Source organism: Paroedura picta, chromosome 8 (assembly GCF_049243985.1).
Source record: "Paroedura picta isolate Pp20150507F chromosome 8, Ppicta_v3.0, whole genome shotgun sequence".
NCBI lineage: Eukaryota > Metazoa > Chordata > Lepidosauria > Squamata > Gekkonidae > Paroedura > Paroedura picta.
This window is the reverse complement of record NC_135376.1, coordinates 66,422,857-66,437,800: the sequence shown is the minus strand read 5'-3', so window position 1 is coordinate 66,437,800 and position 14,944 is coordinate 66,422,857. Positions and strand designations below refer to the sequence as shown.

Sequence of the window (14,944 nt, the reverse complement as noted above, 5' to 3'; positions counted from 1 at the left end):
AGCAATTCAGATGTACGCAGAGTCTTGCCATTATGAAGGGCCACCAATGGAGGCTAAAATCCTGCTGAAATCCATTAGGGTTCAAATGAGGTTACGGTCAACAAAAGATCACGTTCATTCTCTCCCTGGAGAGCGTACAGTGACAAATGCTCAATACCAGCCTCGGAATATACTTGCAATTTCCTGATTTTGAGGTTTGTTGGCAAGTCAAGAGTGAAACTCACATACAGTCCATGTTAGCAGCAGAAATCCCAAAGGTCCCACAAATTAAGATTCATCTGTGGGGGAAAACCCTCCCCTAATAACCTATCTTGATTGCTGCTGGTGAAAAACACTCCAAGCACCGAGATGAAATTATGCTCCCGGCCCTTATAAGAGGGGTGTTTGTGTGTGGTTGTATTTGGCCTCTGAGCATGACCCACATTTTCCTAAACTGCACCCTTTGAATATGGTAGAAAAGATTACTCTTGCAGGCTGAGTTAAAACCAGCCGTTTCTTGGTTTTAGAAATGTCTGAATGAGAAATCAGGTTGGGGCCTGAGACAGGACAGACAATGGAACAAGAGAACAGCCACCGCTGGAGCGGAAAGAAAGGGGGTGTTAGAGAGGAAAGGGTTGTTTTTGAGTTGGAATCTGGATATCCGGGTCTTTCCAGCTTCCAAGAGTAGCAAGATTTGGAACCTCCCCATTTGTTCCAAGAGAGGCACCTCTAGGCCAGGTCAGCCTAGACTGGGCCGAACAGAGGAATCCCCAGTGGTGCCGTGGCACCTTGATTCTGAATAAAGAAAGCAGGCCAGAGGCCCCGACTGGCAACCAGCCCTGGCAGGCCTCTCTGGGCAGCAACTGCCCCCCCCCCGACCCAACTCCCAGCCCCGCCGGTCGAACCAGCTCCGCCCCCCCCCCGCTCCCCCCTCCGTTCCCGGCTCCCCGCAGCCCTTCCCGCCGCGTCCCCCGTTCTCCTTGGCCCCGGCGAGCCCTCTCTCACCGTGATCCGAGGGATGTTCTTCTTGCCCTGGTACGACATCTTCCCCGCAGGGCGAGCCCAACCCGGGAAGGATCGCGGCGAGCGGCGGCCTGCCTGCCTGCCTGCCTGCCTGCGTGCCTTGGGCTTCGGCAATCCCGGGGAGCAGCAGCAGCAGCAGCAGCTGGCTGGCGCGGCACCGCCTGTGCGTGCGCGCCTCCCGTCCCTTCCCGAGCCTTCGGTTCCCCGCCCGGCGGATGGAGGGAGCGGAGGCAGAGGCTCGGTGGCTCCCCCTGGCCGCCCCGCAGCCTGATTAGCATGCGGCTGGCGTGCGACGGCGGCGGCGGCGGCACCAGACAGGGCCCCAGCAGAGCGAGCGAGCGAGCGAGCGGGCGAGCAGGGGGGTCTGGCGGGGCCTCCAGCTAAGCGAGCGCCCTGCAGGAGCCTGCGCCGGCCGACAGAGGGCCCGTGGCCGGGCCTCTCGGCGGGGCAGGGAAGATCTACGGGGCAGGCGGAGTCCCGGCCGCTCGGCGGCTCCCTTTGCGCCCCAGCTGGGCTGCTCCCGCCCGCGGGGATTTGGGGGGGGGGGGCTTCTGCCCTCCGCTCCGAGTTAGCCCTCGTCGTGGCCCGCCCTGAAAACGAGTACTTCCTGGCAGTAACTCGCTTAAACTCCGCGGGGAGCTTTGTCCCCAAGAAACTGGGTGTAGGATCCCTATCGTCGCCCTCCCCCAAGATTCCGAACGGGCAATCCGATCCTATGCATATATGATCAGAAGCCCCGCCTTGTTCAATGGAACTTCCTTCCAAGACGTGAAAAACTGATTTGTCGTCCGGTTCAGCTTCCTCCCTGAGCTCCACCGGGAACACAGTGCAGGCATTTGAGTAATGATCCGGGTGGGAGAATCCCTGGCATGGGACTTCCCTTGAGGCAATATTTCACATAAAAGTGAGTAATCCTAAACAGGCCTACTCACAATCCTCCTCAGGTTTAATCAGTGGAGTTTATTTCCAGAAATACGTTTTTGGAATGAGATACAAAGACAGGAACTCCCTGCCACAAGGAATGGTGATGCCCGTTAACTTTGAGGGCTTTCCCTAAAAGCTGGCCAGATCCCTGGAGGTGGTCTGAGCGCCTGTTACTGGAAACCTCAAATGGGGAGGTCTTCCTGCTTGTTCCCAGAGCTCCATTGTTGAAACAGGATATCATCCAGCAGGGCTCTTGCTTTCATCCGGGACTATCGCGCCCCAGATATATTGATAGACGCTTCTTCCTAAAAATCATTCTTTTCGAATTCCCAGGAGCAAAAAAGTAAGGAAGAGGCCCACTCCCCTTTGTGCCGCTCTTTATTAAAAATCATTTGTCAGCATTCAGGGGCAGGTGGCAGGCGCACGGCGCAGAGCTCCAGTTTTAAATGCAGAAAGAGAGGCGCGTTTTTGAAGCACCGAGGCTGTCGCTATTGCCCATCCAGCTATACCTTTAGGATGGCCTGCTCTGCTGCGGGCTACTAACTCCATTATTCCGTAACCTTTCCATGCACACTATTGCATTTTTAGGGGATGCTCTTTCTGTTTCTTTTTGTTGTTGCTAAAAAACGGCCAAGCGACTGTCCTTGGCTTTAATGATAGCAGCTGCCTTGGTTGGGGGGCGGGGGGGGGCGCTTCCACTGAGCACGTGGAGGGATGACGCTGTAAACTCTGTTTGGACACGCGAAAATCTCTGGTGCCTGCCATTTGCCTTGCACGATAACAAACAATTGATCCCCCTTGTGATCCTGCCACTGGGAGGTCCAACTCTGGCAAGACCCCGTAGAAACTGCGCTCAAAAGCCACATGCAAAGTGATCCCTAGAGAGGGGCCGGGCAAATCAATCTCCGCCTCTCTTTTGAGGCTGCTATTGATTACCTGGAAGTAATTAAATACAGTACAGTTAAACACAGGATTACCTCTGTATTTATTTCAGAATTCCATCGTGGTTTGGGAAATACAGTTTATTGTTTATGCCAAAGGGCTCGAAGTTTGTGGGTCGCCCGTCTTGCATGGGGCAAGTGTGGACGCAGAGTTCTATTGCGAAGAATAAATTCGTTGACGTGTCGCTCTCCCTGGTGCTGAATAAGCGCTCAGGGAAAGTGGCATAAGTACCTATTTGACTGGCGCAGGATGCAGACGCGATATATGTCTCTCTCCCCTACCTCCCCACTCCGTTCAGGGCATGGGACTTACCTTAGAGTTATTCAAAAACTTCGGATGTCATTAAATGCATTTCTGCGCATTGGGGAGGGGAGGGGAAACTGGTCGGTTTTTTAAAAAAATGGGAAGAGGAAGGAGGAAGACTTTAAGGAGAAGCCCCAAAGTTCATTTCCTTCATTGACTTCTTCCAGCGACCGTCCCCAGCGTGTTCTCTCCCCGTTACCTGATGGCAGCCATTGGGCCACTCCTCTGCTCCTCCGTCGGAAGGGGCGCCAGCCAGGGGACCCGTGGGCGTCAGGAGAGGAGCGCTGCGGCGTCCGCTTCCGGCTTCGCTCTGCCCTCCCGAGTCGCTGGAGCGCCGGCTCAGGTCCGAGCGGCTGTCCTGCTGGCTTCCTCGCTTTCCTCCGCGGAGAGATTCGAAGTCCAGCGTTTTGTTTTCGAAGGCGCCCTCCACGTTGCAGAACATGCCTCCGTACTTCTGCCGGGGCTGGGGGCTGCCGGTGCCCAGGGCGGCGAAGTAAGCGGGCAGTTCCTCGTCTCTCTTCTCCGCCTGCTGCTCCCGCCCGCCGCTCATGGCTGCTGGGGAGGGAAGGCGCTCGCCTCGCCTCGCTGTGGACCCGCGAGTGGAGGGAAGGGCTGCCCGCCCCCCAACCCCCGGAGGGCTGCCGCCGTGGAGCGGGCTGGGGAAGGGAAATGCTCGGCCGGACCTCACTGCTCTGCAGCCGGGGCCCGGAGTCGCTAGGCGGGCGGCGCCATTGGTCTCCTCTGCTCTCAGCCCGGCAGGGAGCTGTCCAGGGGTTGTGGTGCTGAAGTGGCCGCCCAGACGGAGCTCATCAGCGAGCACCCACCTGCGGGAGAATTCCCACTCCTGTCACTTATGCCGCTTTGTCTCTCGTGCGGCCCATTTTAACTCACTTGGAAGCGGGTGCTGTGTTGGTCACACCATGTGGTCTGTACAAAAGACAGGATATCTTGTACTGAAGAAACTGTACTTTTAACAATTGTCACAATGAATGAGTCGTCAGTATTCCTATGAATTAGTCAACTATTCCTATGTAAGATTTTTGCTTACTGATGATATTCACCACAGCCAATAAACTATTCCTTTTCATTTTTCACCCACTCTAGTGGTTCAGTGGCTAATACTTACAGCTCAAATGTTCTATTCATATAATTAGTAACACACTGAAAGGGTACATAATGGCTATTTCTCTGAACAGAAAAACTGGAACCCACCTACCAGTCCTTGCAAAAGAGTCCTCCTATCCATGTGTGATTGCCCCACTGGTGTTGTGTTTGGAAGCCATACAATGATTTATGTGCAGCTTATCCTAGTTTTTATCAGAGAGCTTGGGAAAATCAGAAAGTGAGAACAAAGAAGCTTGCTGGGTGACTTTGAGCCATTCACACATTTTCAGCCTAATCTACCTCATCTTATTGTGAGGGTCAAATAAATGAGAAGAAAATGATGTAAACCACTGAGTTCTCACTGAGGAGAAATGCAGGGTATAAATGTATAAATAAATAAATAGTACCTCCTCCCTTCTCAGCCCATCTGTCACTCTTACTCTACAGACAATCTCCCACCATGTTGCTCTTATCATAACATTTCCAGCTATATGCATCTATTTGTAAACAGGGAGAACATTCCTACATGGATGTATCCAGATTCTTATAATTCTTACTGTGTGCTAAATTATGATCCCAGTATAGAAATATGTACATATTAGCCTGAGGGTTACAGCCACATAACATGATGCTTAGACAATCCCAGGATGTTTCTGTATTTGATGAATTTCCTATTGTGGGCTACAGTCGTTGGAATAGTAATACTCTACAATAGAGGTTCCCAATCTTTTTTGGTTTGATGACCCATAAGTCCAAATTTATTTGGTATAGTGACCTATCTATCTGGGGCTGGCCCAAGGTTTCATTTTTGGCATTCTTAGGCAAACTATGACCATAGTGCTCATCTAGTCCAGCATTCCATTTTCTACATTGGCCCAGTGGGCGTTTTTGAGAAACAGACATTGCATAAAGGGCACAGCTACCTCCAAGCAAGTGGCTTTGCAAAGTGCATAGCCTTTATGCTTCAGCCCTCTTCTCCATTACTTCTTCTAATCCTGGTGTAGTTTATAAGCAACCATTGTTCAGCATAACAAAATATTCAAAAAAATTGTCATGCTGATTACAAAAATATATAATTCCATTGGTTTAAAAGACTTTTTTAATTAAAAGTTTACAATAAGTTATGTACTGTACAAATGAATTAAAAAGTCTCTGATATATAGCATATGAATCACAATACAAAAATATGTGTAAAACTTTGTACATACAAGCCTATTTTAGGCCCATCAATTATATTTTTAGCACAGAACCAAACATTATGGATTTAGTATATGAATAATATGAGGGTACATCATAGAACACAAATAAAATATGGCATATTTACCATGAAAAAACCCTATTGTATATCATTTTAGTTTTTACAGACATTTACAGTAGATTTTTTTAAATAAGCTGTACAATAAATATGTATTTTTCATATACATATTCACAACAAGATTTCCTGAGTCTAAACTAAATCCATATATAATTCAGAAACTACCCACTATAAGGGTTAAATGGTATCATTACAGATGCATGGTAATTTGGCACCCATCCACACAAATATAATTAATAAGTGATGGGTTCTTCTTCCCATACACACGCACATCCACACACTCCAGGTATTTATGTTAACAAGCTGTGTAAGGCACTCAAGGATATACTGAAGGCTACAGATATTAAACAAGCAGAATACTTTTGAATAACAACAACAGTCCCTCAACAGCTTGATCTACAGGCATACACCTGAAACACATAACACACAGTCACTGACAAATTCAGCAGCACTTCAAATGGATTTTAGCTTAGACATGAGTTTGAAAAAATGCCCCAGGAACACAAGCCAGATAACTGTTGCAATACTTAAACAGTGCACATGTACGATAGTATTAAGGCTTTCCAGAAACTCTGGTGTTAACCATTTAATGTAGTGATATTATTAGCTGGATAGGCTACTATCCAAAATTTAAAACCAGATATACTCACAGGCATTTCTGGCAGAGGAAAAAGCAGGGAAGATCCTGCTAGCTGCACATCAAAAGTTCCAGAAGCTGCCTTATATTGAAGCAGACCATCGATCTATCAAACTTAGCATTGTCTACTCAGGCTGGCAGCACATCTCTGGTGCTTCAAACTACTATCTGATCCTTAATTGGAGATGCCAAGGATTGAACTTGGGACTTTTTGCACGCCGAGCAGATGCTCTACCACTGAGCCACTGCCCCTCCCTGGCAAAGTTTGCTTCTTGCTACAAGCCTGTTATTTATTTATCACGTGGTATGTATAGTGTAGCCATATCCAAGGATTGTCTGGTAGCTATAAAAGGAGTGTTCAGAGGCAGTTGGCTCTGCATCATGACCCCTGGTGTTCCTTGGAGGAACCACCACCCAACTCCTTGGAGGTCTCCCATCCAAATACTAGCAAGGGTCATCGCCCCCTAGCTTCTGAGATCTGATGGGATTGAGCTTGCCTGGTAGACTTGCCTGGTGGTGGGAGCTGAAGTGCAAAATCCCAGAGAGAGGAAGACCTGCTCGGCCCTTTGAATCTTTCTCCCTCACCCTTTTTCCTGTTTGGTTTTTATGTTAGTTGATATATAAAATAACAATAATGAATAAAATAGTAACTAAGGTTTTGTTGTGAGTTGCTTCATACATGGTGACAGCATGCGGGATGAACATGCGGGAAGGGAATCACAGGCTTGTTTGTTCTCCATAATCTCTTGTAGAACCTTTATCATGAATTATGGATATATGTATAAATCTCTATCTAAATAGGTCCCAGTTTATCCAATCCCTCCCTCATTCATTCAACTAGAACTCCAGTAATGTTAAAAGCTATTTGAGCAGTTAAAAAATTGCCAGATGGAACCAATGATTTCATTCCCTAATTTACCAAGTTCTGATTAAACTGAATCAATGAAGTAAAGCTAGTGTTCAAAATGTGTAGATGCTGTATGTAAAGGGCTTTCTCTGACGACTGTAATGGTGCACTCTCACAAAGCATAATGCTGTGGGAATAGTATGGAATGTTACTATTATTGTCATTTATTAAATGTATAGCCTGCCTTCCTCCTAAGACTCAAGGCAGGTTACATAAAAAATATTCCCCCCCCCAAAAAACCCAACCCTTAAAACAACATTAAATTCCCAAATACCAAGATGACTCAATCCCTCCTTCCTACTACAGTCATCCGACAAGGGGTTTGCTCGATGTTATAAAACAGCCTGGGGAGGCCCATTGCTCTTGGTAACCTGGCCTCAACCATAGACCTGGTGGAAGAGCTATGTTTTACAGGCCCTGCAGAACTTTGACAGTTCCATCAGGGCCCTCAGGTCTCCTGGGAGCTCATTCCACCAGGTTGGGGCCAGGGCCAAAAAGGCCCTGACACAGGTTGAGGCCAGGTATATCTCTATGAGGCCAGGAACCAACAAAAGATTAGTACCCACAGAGCAAAGAGACCTGCAGGGGCATAAGCAGACCAGCAGTCCCTCAGATAGTCAGGACTCAAACCACGAATGGCCTTAAAGATCAAAACCAAAACCTTGAACTTGATCCGGGCCAGAACTGGTAACCAATGCAGCTGCCTCAGCACTGGCTGGAAATAGGTCCTCTAAGATGAGCCAGTGAGGACCCTAGCAGCTGAGTTCTGCACCAGCTGGAGTTTCTGGATCAAGGACAAGGGTAGATCAGCATAGAACAAGTTACAGAAGTCCAGTCTAGGGGTGATAGTCACATGGATGATTGTGGCCAGACAGTCCGTGCAAACTACCCGTGTGATCTGTGCTTCCGTCAAAAGGGAAGCATCAAGAATCACACCCAGGTTCCTTGCTGTGGATGAAATGTTAAGCTGAGCCCCTGCAAAGGTAGGGAGATGTGCTTCCTGTCCTTAGACTTTCCTGCTCAGTCACAGGAGTTCCATCTTGGAGGGGTTGAGTTTCAAGCGGCTCTGCTCTAACCATCCACCAATGGCTTCTAAACATCTGGCAAGTGTAACAGGGGGAGTCTGGGTGGCCATCCATGAGGAGATAGAACTGGGTGTCATCTGCATATTGATGGCAATGCAGCCCATAGCTCTGGACCAGCTGTCCTAGAGGGCACATAAATATGTTAAATAATGTGGGGGAGAGTACCATGCCCTATGGTACCTCACAAGGGAGTCCATATGTGATAAAGTGTCCCTCACTGCCACTCTCTGTGTCTGGTCCCAGAAGAAGGAACTCAGCCACTGAAGGGCTGTTCCCCAGATCTGGCCACAGTGAGGTGGTGGGCCAATAGCTCATGGCTGACCACATCAAATATGGCCAACAGATTGAGCAACATGAGTTTGGCTGATCCGCCCTGATCCAGCTGACACTGGAGATCAACCAAGGTAACCAAACACCGTCTCCATCCTATGGCCAGGATGGAAGCCCGAATGGTTTGGATCGAGTGCCAAAGTTTCCTCCAAGTAAGCCAGGAGCTGGTCTGCCACAGTCCTTTCAACTTCCTTTCCCAGAACTGCAAGATATGAGAACAGGTAGTAGTTGGCCAGGTTCTGTGGGTACAGCAATGGTTTTTTTCAGCAAGGGATGGAACACTGCCTCCTTCAGCACCTCTGGGAACTCCTCAATGGACAGGGAAAGGTTGATAATCTCTCCCACAGGATAGACAGAGGTGGCATAGAACTCACGCTTAGCCATCCTAACCGTCATCTCATATGCCCTCATAAGCACACGATGGGATGTTCTTGCAGATTTGTCATGAGATTTCTGACACAATTGCTCTAGCCATTTCACTTCCCTCTTCCTCTTCCTTAACTCCCTAGGAGCAATCTTATCAATGGCAGCAGTTAAGCAGGACTGCCAGTCCACCACTAACATCACCAGTGAGTTGCTGGGAGGCATTGGATCCTGCAGAGCATTCAGGAATCTGGTCAGATCCATAAGTCTCTGCAGGCAGGTTAAAACGCACCCACTGCATTGTGATAGGCAATTTCTGGCTCACTATTTGGGATGAGACACAATTAAACTGCCTGAGTGCAGAAATCCCACTTCAGATGCAAGAACTTCTGTGATGTTGATGGATTCCCCATTTAGACAAATGAAGATAGTGCAACAGCATTAATATATATGTGTACTCAATATATGTATATCACTTAGAACTCTGGATTGGGTAAATCTGTAAAAAAAAATTGCGTCTTACATTTAAGGCTCTTGTATCTATGGGACCCTTGTAGTCTCTTCTGCTGTACCCTCCCAAGAGCTCTATAAAGTGATTAGCACTTGTTCAGAGTCCCTGGCCCAAAGCACTAAAATTGGCCTTGACCAGGGGCAGGGCTTTTTCAGTGTAATTCCTAGTGTAATATTCTTCCTGGGCCCTCTGGGACTTTCAATGGTTCTGGAGGGCCTACAAGACCGAGCTGTTATGCCAGGCCTACAACCGAGGCCAAGAAATTACCACCAAGGAAACTGCTGGCCTCCCTGCCCAAAAACCATACTTGTAAAACACTAATGCACCTATTAAACTAGCCCCCTCTCTGTAATGGTTTTTAGGAGGTGGCCTTTAATCATTTAAATTGGAGTCCTAACTTATATATTAATTGTGTTAACTATGTAAATTATATTATTTTTGCTGTTACCTGCCCTGACCTTACTGTGAACTGTGGGCTACAAAAATAAATATTAGTATTATTATTTAAAGTTTAGGTTTCTCACAATGACTGTCTAGAGACACAGAATCAAACTCAGGCAAAACAACAAAATCTAGAAATATGTGTTTGTGACTTTAACTACTTTTATGTATGATATACCAATACATAGTGGAGAATTCCAGTAGAGATATGGGGTACTTGTTTGTGCCTCATTAAAAGATCTCATTTTTAAGAGTACTTTTTAAAGAGTACATTTAAGAGTACATTTTTAAGAGTACACTACACTGAAATTCATAAGATCAACTTCAATACAGTGGTCAAGTTCTAAAGCATGAATTTGGGCAATGCAATTTTCCTGAAATTTCCAAGGGAGCTGGAATTAGAAATGAAAACTGGGAATGCGCCAGTTTATATGTGCATGTGCACATGAATGTGCACAACATAACCATTCACATCCTTCAGTCCTGACTAAGGATCCCAGCAGATCTGTGTGGCTGTGGATATTGGAGCGAAATCCCCCAAAGACAAAATATCAGATTGCCTCTTGTGGGTTGCTGTTTTATATTTATTTGGGGGGGGGGGGTTTGACTTTTAAAAAATTTCTTAACTCCTTTATCAAGTGAAGGATTCAGGTTTTACATCGTAATACACTCCCAGCTCCCATACCAAAGATGGAGAATAAAAAGACTACAGAATATGTCTCTCTTCGTATTTAAGATAAGGGGATGTGCTTTAATGGTTTGGCACATATGCCACAAGTCAAGCCCCAAGTACGAAACAGTGCCATCCTTTAGTTTTGCATGCACTGCATATGCAACCTTGCCTTGTTGTGGTTTACTTTTGCTGAACAGATACATGGAGCAAAAAGCAGCACAATATAGAGGTGTATAGGTTGGATTTTCTGCCTGACTGTAGTGCTGTACTGAGAGTATGTAGCATTTTAAAGTGGTCCTTTATCAAATGCAAGGAAAGACTTTGCTTGCATGGTTGTGTTGTTCCTGATACCCTTCCTCACATTAGTCTGACTTGTCCTGTTTTCTCTAGCCAACATAGTTTGATTCAGGATTATATAGTTAAGACTGAATTGTAGCAATGAACGACAAGTCATAAGTGCCATGCTTAGTGAGAAGCTCTACTGACCAAAGTTGCCAATGTACTCAGCTCAATGTTAAGATTTAATACTCTCTTCCTGTTAAAATCGTGAATTGTGCATTGCTATTTTTGTGCATATTTGTTTGAGCATTCATTTGAGCTGTGTTTATCTGTATGCATTTGAGGTTTCTTTTATGCCATTAAAGGCCATCTGTATCTGTATCTAAATGTAGGGCATTCCACTCCAAATCCATAGCAATGTCAATGAGACCCTGGTGAAATATCCTTCTTTTGCAATCTAGTGTCATGTTCACAGAAATCACTCTTAGGACTTCCGTGTCAGTTCAGCATTTTAATTACCTGTAGCTGATCAGCTAGATGTTTACTCACTGGTCTTCCATGAATTTAATGGGACTTGCCCCTAGGGCAGTTATACAGGAGTGCGTTATAAACAAGGATGACAAGCTACATCTGCAATGGAGGTCATTAAGGAGTTCAGTCATGGTAAGTAATACTAGATAGCTAAATTCAGAAGTCTGTCCCATTATATTCATTGAGGCTTACTCTCAGCAAAGTGTTCTTAGGATAAGAGCACAACACAACCCCTGGAATTTTAGAGACTTTCAGATGTCACTGTCAATCATAATATGAGCCAAGTGCTACTAGTCCTCAAACTAGGAGAATCAGTGCCAGGGTGTTTTTCTGATTGTTTTTGTTTTTCATTTTAAGGTTGGTTAAATAAAACTTGTTGCTGAGATCCCATGACTCCCTTCCATTAAGCTTGTCTTTGGTAGAGAAAGAGTTCATCTGATAAGAAAAAGTCTTCCTCTGTTTTCCATTGGAGGAAACATTCCTTCATTTAAATTCATTTTCTTCGACATTTAGCAGAGGATAGTAATGGGATCCAACTTGTTGGGAGTCCAACCCTGTGTTTCCAACCTATATGTGTGTTATAGGAGTATAATACCTACGTGTCTGAGTAAAGGAAATGTCAGAGCACATTCACTGAGCCATTCGTCTATGTACAAAACAGCATCTCTCTACATACACACAACAGAATCTTTATATACACAGTCACTTATTGGCATGCTTCTCTGCCCTGTACTGCTGAAAGTGGAAGTTGAAAATAATAGGGCCAAAGAACAGATACTGGTCCATATATACAGCATGCAACAACATGGCCAATAAAGAAATGCATTCAAGTCATTTTTTTTCAAACACTGTCACCTTTTCAAATTCTACACAATGCATCATATGTTACCATGCACATACCAGACCAATAGCAGGATCTGGATCCTGAAGCCCCACTCTTCAGTCAGGCATTTAATTTAAGTGTAGCACATTCTGTCACCTCATACCTTAGATTGCGTTAGATGTGTTTCCAATTCTTCCAGGAGATGAAACTATACCCAGAGCTGCTGCATAAGCAGGCTTTTCCCATTCACTTAAATGTCAAGGGGTTGCCATGTGGCTCTGCCTGGCCACTGAAGTGAATGAAAAAGCCCTTGTATACAGGGCTCTGTGTAAGCAGGGGAAGCTCTCAGGTGGAAAGGTTGATCCAGCTGAATGAATACTGCAGGCATAAAAGAGACTGGGAAGGCGCTCATTTGAATCTACAACTTTTAAACCTTGCTTGAGAGTAAGGATCATGCTGAAGTTAAAAGCTACAAGGGTGGGGGAAAGATTTTATTTTTTTGAGGGGAGGGGATGCTGTGCATAGAACTCTGGATCCCAGCAAATGAAATAAAAACTTAACCATGATCACAGTCCAGCCAGAATATAAACTTCTCCTGCGGAAGTCAGGGTGAAAGAATAATGAATGAAAGGGGATAACACAATAGATCCCAAACACACAGCATGAAATGCTGCTCCTGAAGGTTGGGTTGGGGAGGTGTCTGTAAGGAACATAATGGGACACAGCATGGTGACTGCAGCTCAAGGGGAAATCAGCAGAACTTGCCTCTTTTCCTGTGAGAGCTCTTCCATGAATGGAGCAGAAGGTGGTGGTGGTGGTGTGTGTGTGTATCTGTGTGTGTGAGGTTGGGGGGGGGGGTTAGAAGAGACAATCCTAGTCTTTCCTCTATGCCACATCTCATTTAGTTATTCAAGGGTATCTAAGCCTCCAGGAGCAGCTTTGGGTAGAACAACAGACTGCAAGAGGGAGACATCTTTCTCATAAAATCATCTATCCATAATTTGTGGGATCCAACCCAATGGGACCCGAGGTCAAATTCTTATTGCAATTGCTAAGGAGTTAACTCTTGTTGAATTCTTTCTGCTTACAGAAAAATGCTTTAGATCTGGCACGGTGCTTAACTTTAGCTGACTCATACTGAATTTAGGAAGAAACTGTACTGTGAACATGGGGGGAAACCCACCGCATTCCTCAATATGTTTCCAGTAAGAAGATTTTGTTTTCCTCTATTTGGTCATTAGTCATTTCTGAAGATTTAGAGCATCTTGTAATGCTCAGATAGTGCTGCTAATGTGTCATTTGGGTGTTGTGGAACATATTTTTTCCCATTGTATCATTCATCATTCCTCTCCCAACTAGGTAATAATTTATGCTACTGGTGGCCAGTGACAAAACCATCAGAAACATCAATTTCTGAAGGCGATCTGCAGTATCTTCATTAAATTTGTTAATACACAGATTTGGCAAGTACTAGATTGGGATTATCTACCCAATAAGAACATGAACAGAAAGTGGGTACTGTTTTGGTTTTCTGAACAATTGGGTTGTTTTTCTCTCCTTGGATCTCATGGGCCTGAAGTAGTTCAATCTCATGTAGGACCATATTTCATTAGAATGTGTGACATCCACTTCCCAATCTGGATCTGAAAAAAAGTAGAAAAATGTCAGTAAGTATACAAATATTTTATGATATCATGCCTGTGTGGTCCACTCAAACTAGGCACCACCATGTACAGAGGCCTTTGAGAACCACAGAAACCTTTATAAATCAAAAATATCAAAATGTGAAACTATTGCTTTTTGATATATTCTCCATCTTGGTCTATGCACTTCTGAAGGCAGTGTATCCATCTCTCTAACTCTCCTCCAACAAATTAAATTTATACCACGTGATCCTTTTAAATGTTCTCTCAGGTCTGGGAACAAAAAGAAGTTTGAAGGGGCAAGACCAGGGTAAGAGTCAAGCTTCTGAGAAATCTTTGTCCAATTGCCTGGTCCTGTAAAATGTGGGACTGAGCAGGTTACAAGGAGTGGCTGATAAGTTTGATGAGTTATATAGTATGCTTGCTTGGCAAAACATGAAGTTATTCATAGTAGAAACAGTGCGCAGACTTTCAGGGATGGAATAATTTTATGAAAGAATTTGAGCAAAGAGAAAATGCCACAGTGACTACCATCTCAAATCTTGATGCACTGCCAAACATGTTCTTACAATGGGTTCATTGAGTTAGAGTAATATGGGAAGACATGTGTCAGGGACCAAAGCAGCCTTCGGTCTACATGGCTCTAAGGGGGACCAGGGAGCTATGCTTGGGATTTGGGTCAGGATTAGCCCTTCCCCCGCACCATTTTCCCAACAGAAACTGCCTCCATTATATTGTTAGTACAGATAGAGGAAAATCCAGAGCTTGTAAAAGACAGGAACTCCTTTCTCCTCATGCCACATCCTCAACCCAAATCAGGTTCCCTGTGATATTTGTAAGGCTTTAAAAAAAAATCTGGTAAGCTGTTAAACATTAGCCATATTTAAACCCCCATCTTTTTCATTTAGCCCAAAGGAGCTTACAAACATGAGCACAGCCCAGCAACACAGTTACAACACAATAAAATGACATGATGAAATCCAAGGAAATTACAAAGGGAACAATACCAGATTGATTGCCTGCGAAGAATTTGTCATATTTTAAAAAATGCAGCTTAAAATTTGCTCATCCCACAAAAACAACAACTATAGATTACAAAAATTGTAACTTCTCATTGGCGGGGCTTTTGGC

At 45.2% G+C, this 14,944-nt stretch overlaps 2 protein-coding genes across 14 annotated transcripts in view; both read right to left on the bottom strand.

Moving 5' to 3' along the window:
* DPYSL4 (dihydropyrimidinase like 4) overlaps positions 1-3,959 on the bottom strand; it is a 37,820-nt gene extending 33,861 nt beyond the window's left edge. The window contains exon 1 of one of the 3 annotated variants that reach the window (XM_077350166.1): positions 3,371-3,959. In XM_077350166.1, the coding sequence (XP_077206281.1) occupies positions 3,371-3,721 (351 nt within the window). In that variant the 5' untranslated portion in view covers positions 3,722-3,959. Of the gene's footprint in view, positions 1-984; positions 1,344-3,370 lie in introns of those variants that run through there. The other 2 variants (XM_077350168.1, XM_077350167.1) reach the window with 2 other exon arrangements.
* A 1,397-nt stretch (positions 3,960-5,356) lies between these two features.
* The window catches only part of JAKMIP3 (Janus kinase and microtubule interacting protein 3), a 144,257-nt gene continuing 134,669 nt past the window's right edge, over positions 5,357-14,944 (bottom strand). For all 11 annotated transcript variants that reach the window (XM_077350141.1, XM_077350144.1, XM_077350143.1 and 8 more), the window contains one exon: positions 5,357-13,813. The gene's annotated coding sequence lies outside the window, so the exon portion shown is untranslated. The remainder of the gene's footprint in view (positions 13,814-14,944) is intronic.